The sequence below is a fragment of the Pygoscelis adeliae genome, unplaced genomic scaffold (genome assembly GCF_000699105.1).
Source record: "Pygoscelis adeliae isolate BGI_AS28 unplaced genomic scaffold, ASM69910v1 Scaffold682, whole genome shotgun sequence".
In the NCBI taxonomy this organism is placed as follows: Eukaryota; Metazoa; Chordata; class Aves; order Sphenisciformes; family Spheniscidae; genus Pygoscelis; species Pygoscelis adeliae.
In genome coordinates, this window is record NW_008824298.1 from 7,800 (window position 1) to 10,210 (window position 2,411).

The 2,411-nt window shown below is 52.6% G+C and overlaps 1 protein-coding gene across 1 annotated transcript in view; it reads right to left on the minus strand.

Moving 5' to 3' along the window:
* Window positions 1-2,411, minus strand: part of ZC3H18 (zinc finger CCCH-type containing 18) — a gene marked incomplete at its 5' end in the record, with an annotated part of 41,681 nt that overhangs the window by 6,208 nt on the left and 33,062 nt on the right. The window contains 2 exon segments of the mRNA XM_009318872.1: window positions 30-226; window positions 813-973. Of these exon segments, the coding sequence (XP_009317147.1) occupies window positions 30-226; window positions 813-973 (358 nt within the window).

Here is a 2,411-nt window from a genome sequence, read left to right on the forward strand (position 1 = left end):
GAGGGAATCGCACCCGCCCCACCTCTCACCTTATTCAAGAGCGTCAGTTTGATCTCTTTGTGAGCGCTGAAGCCCCCTTGCTGAGACTGGGGGGCTGAGGGCTGCTGGGTCTGGAGGAGCTGCTGAGATTTGCTCCCCTGGGTGGGCTTGGCCGATTTCAGGAGCTGGGCAGGCACGTCCCGTTTCCGCTTCTCCTCTTTAGCGCTATCTTCTTTTTTTGACTTTCCTGTTGAAACCAGAGAGCAGATGTAGTGATTTGCGACCGATTCCTTTCGCCTGCCCTCCCTTTGGAGGGCAGGGCAGGAGGATGCTGCTCCAGGGACCGAAAAAGCCCACACCAGTTAGCATAGCACGTGGCCCCAAGGTTAAAAGATTCAGGAAACCAGAGTTTCCGCAGAGAGGACGCTTAACATAAAAGACAAAGAACAAAAGGCTCTTGCCGCCAACTCTGCTACGGTCTAAAAGAACAGAGGAAGAGTGACGTGATACTGGAGTTTTCCAGAAGATTTAGCATCGCCTCGCAAGGGTGAAAGAGAACGAGGTAAGAGAGGGGGCATCAGGCAGAACTCCCAGGCAGGAAAAGGCATCTTTACAGCCAGAGACACATGGGTGGAAGCACACGAACGTGTATTGGCTCCACAGCCTCTCTTCTCCATGGTCCCACCCTCCTCAGGTGAAGCCTCTGGGCTCCCCTAGTCTATGCCAGCCACATGTGTCTGCCTCTGCTCGACAATCTTCCTGGAGCCCACAGATCTCTGCTCCCCCCTTCTTTTCCCAGGACCCCTTGGAGAAGAAAATACCAAACCAGGTACCTCTACCTTTCTTCTGCTGCGCTGGGGTTGGGGATCGGGAGCTGGCTGAGGAAACAGGACTGGCCAAGTCCGCGTACATGTCTTCGGAGTCGGCGCTGCGTACAGAGCTGCTGCTAGAGGAGGCACTAGAGACAGAAGAAACGCTGCTCACGCTCAGGGACCTGGAAAGAGCCAACAGCCCGTTACAGTCACGAATGCAACAAGAACCAGGCAGCGATGAGACAGACACCTTTGATTTGATTGCCCTGCATGGCTGAGATGTCAGAAAGCTGCTAAGGCAGGCGACAACCAGGAAGAGACAAAGGCCGTGTCTCCTGGGGCGCAGACGATATGAAAAATCCCAAACATGTTAGATGCAAGTCTAGAAAGTACTGTTTATTTATAAACAGGATTAAGGCAACATGTAAACAGGTCGCTGTTTCCCCAGGTAAACAAAAAGTGAGAGCAGGGTGTGCGCTATCATGTACAGGCCAGTGTTATGGCTCAGGTCAAGAGGTCCCTGGCAATGTTTTTGTTGTTTGGCACACATTTATTCACGGAGGCTTTAAAAGCCCTGGAGTCCCAAAGCCCACAGCTCCTGCCCAGCTCCCCAGGGTACAGGAGAGCCCAGCTGCCTGTTTTGAGGATGCACGTACTGTCACGACTGATAACGACAGGGAAGATGCCTATCATATGGCTGGCTACCTTCTAATAGTGCCTATAAGATGGCTATCTTCTAATGGATTCACAACATTAAAAACGTCAGGCAATCATTATATTAAGGATGACTTTCTACTTAGAAATGTATCAGACAAAAATACAGGGCTATGCATCAGACTCCCCTTCAGGGGCACGCCACCGCTGCAGCATCACTATACCGAAGCGGCTCCAAAAATCCCAGCTAGCTGGGGGCCGGCTGGCCCCGCAGCCACTGCCACGCGGGACCAGGCGTACGCTAACTACATGAATATTTAGGCAGCCTCTCCAGCAGGTTCTGCAGGCCACACCGACTTTTGCGCTCCAGCGACTGCTCTGCCAGCAACGTCCAAGCTCACTTGCTGGAAGCTGGCTTGCCTGTGACTGAACGGCTGCGGCAGCCGCAGCGCAGACAAGCCCTGGAACGAGCTGCAAAGTTGCCACCCGCTGGTATCCTGACAGAGGCGAGTTTTGAGAGGCCTCATTGACTGCTGCAACGGCGACCGGATGAGCCATAAACTCCTTCTCCAGGAAAGCTCTGGGCTACAAGCTTGTGACAGCAAATCTGGTTTGGGCACAGACTGTATTTCCTATGTTTCCTCCTTTGCCACACACCTGTAAAAGCAGCAAGCACGGCCCCGGTGCCACACACCACCTGCATTAAGTTTTCCCCATCTTCTCCTCTCAAGCCCCGTACGGCAGGGCAGTGCAGAGCCAGCGTGCCTGAGCGCTCTCTGAACCTCTTGCATCACCCCTGCCTGATCTGATGAATGCGACAAGCATGTAGTAAACAAGTTTGTATTTCCGTAAAATAATGCGGATGTTGAACCTTGGAGTTTCACAGAGTTCAGATATGTGAATTACCGCTGATCAGAGCCAAGTCCTACTTAATCCACTAGTTTTACACTGCTGGTCTACTTCTAA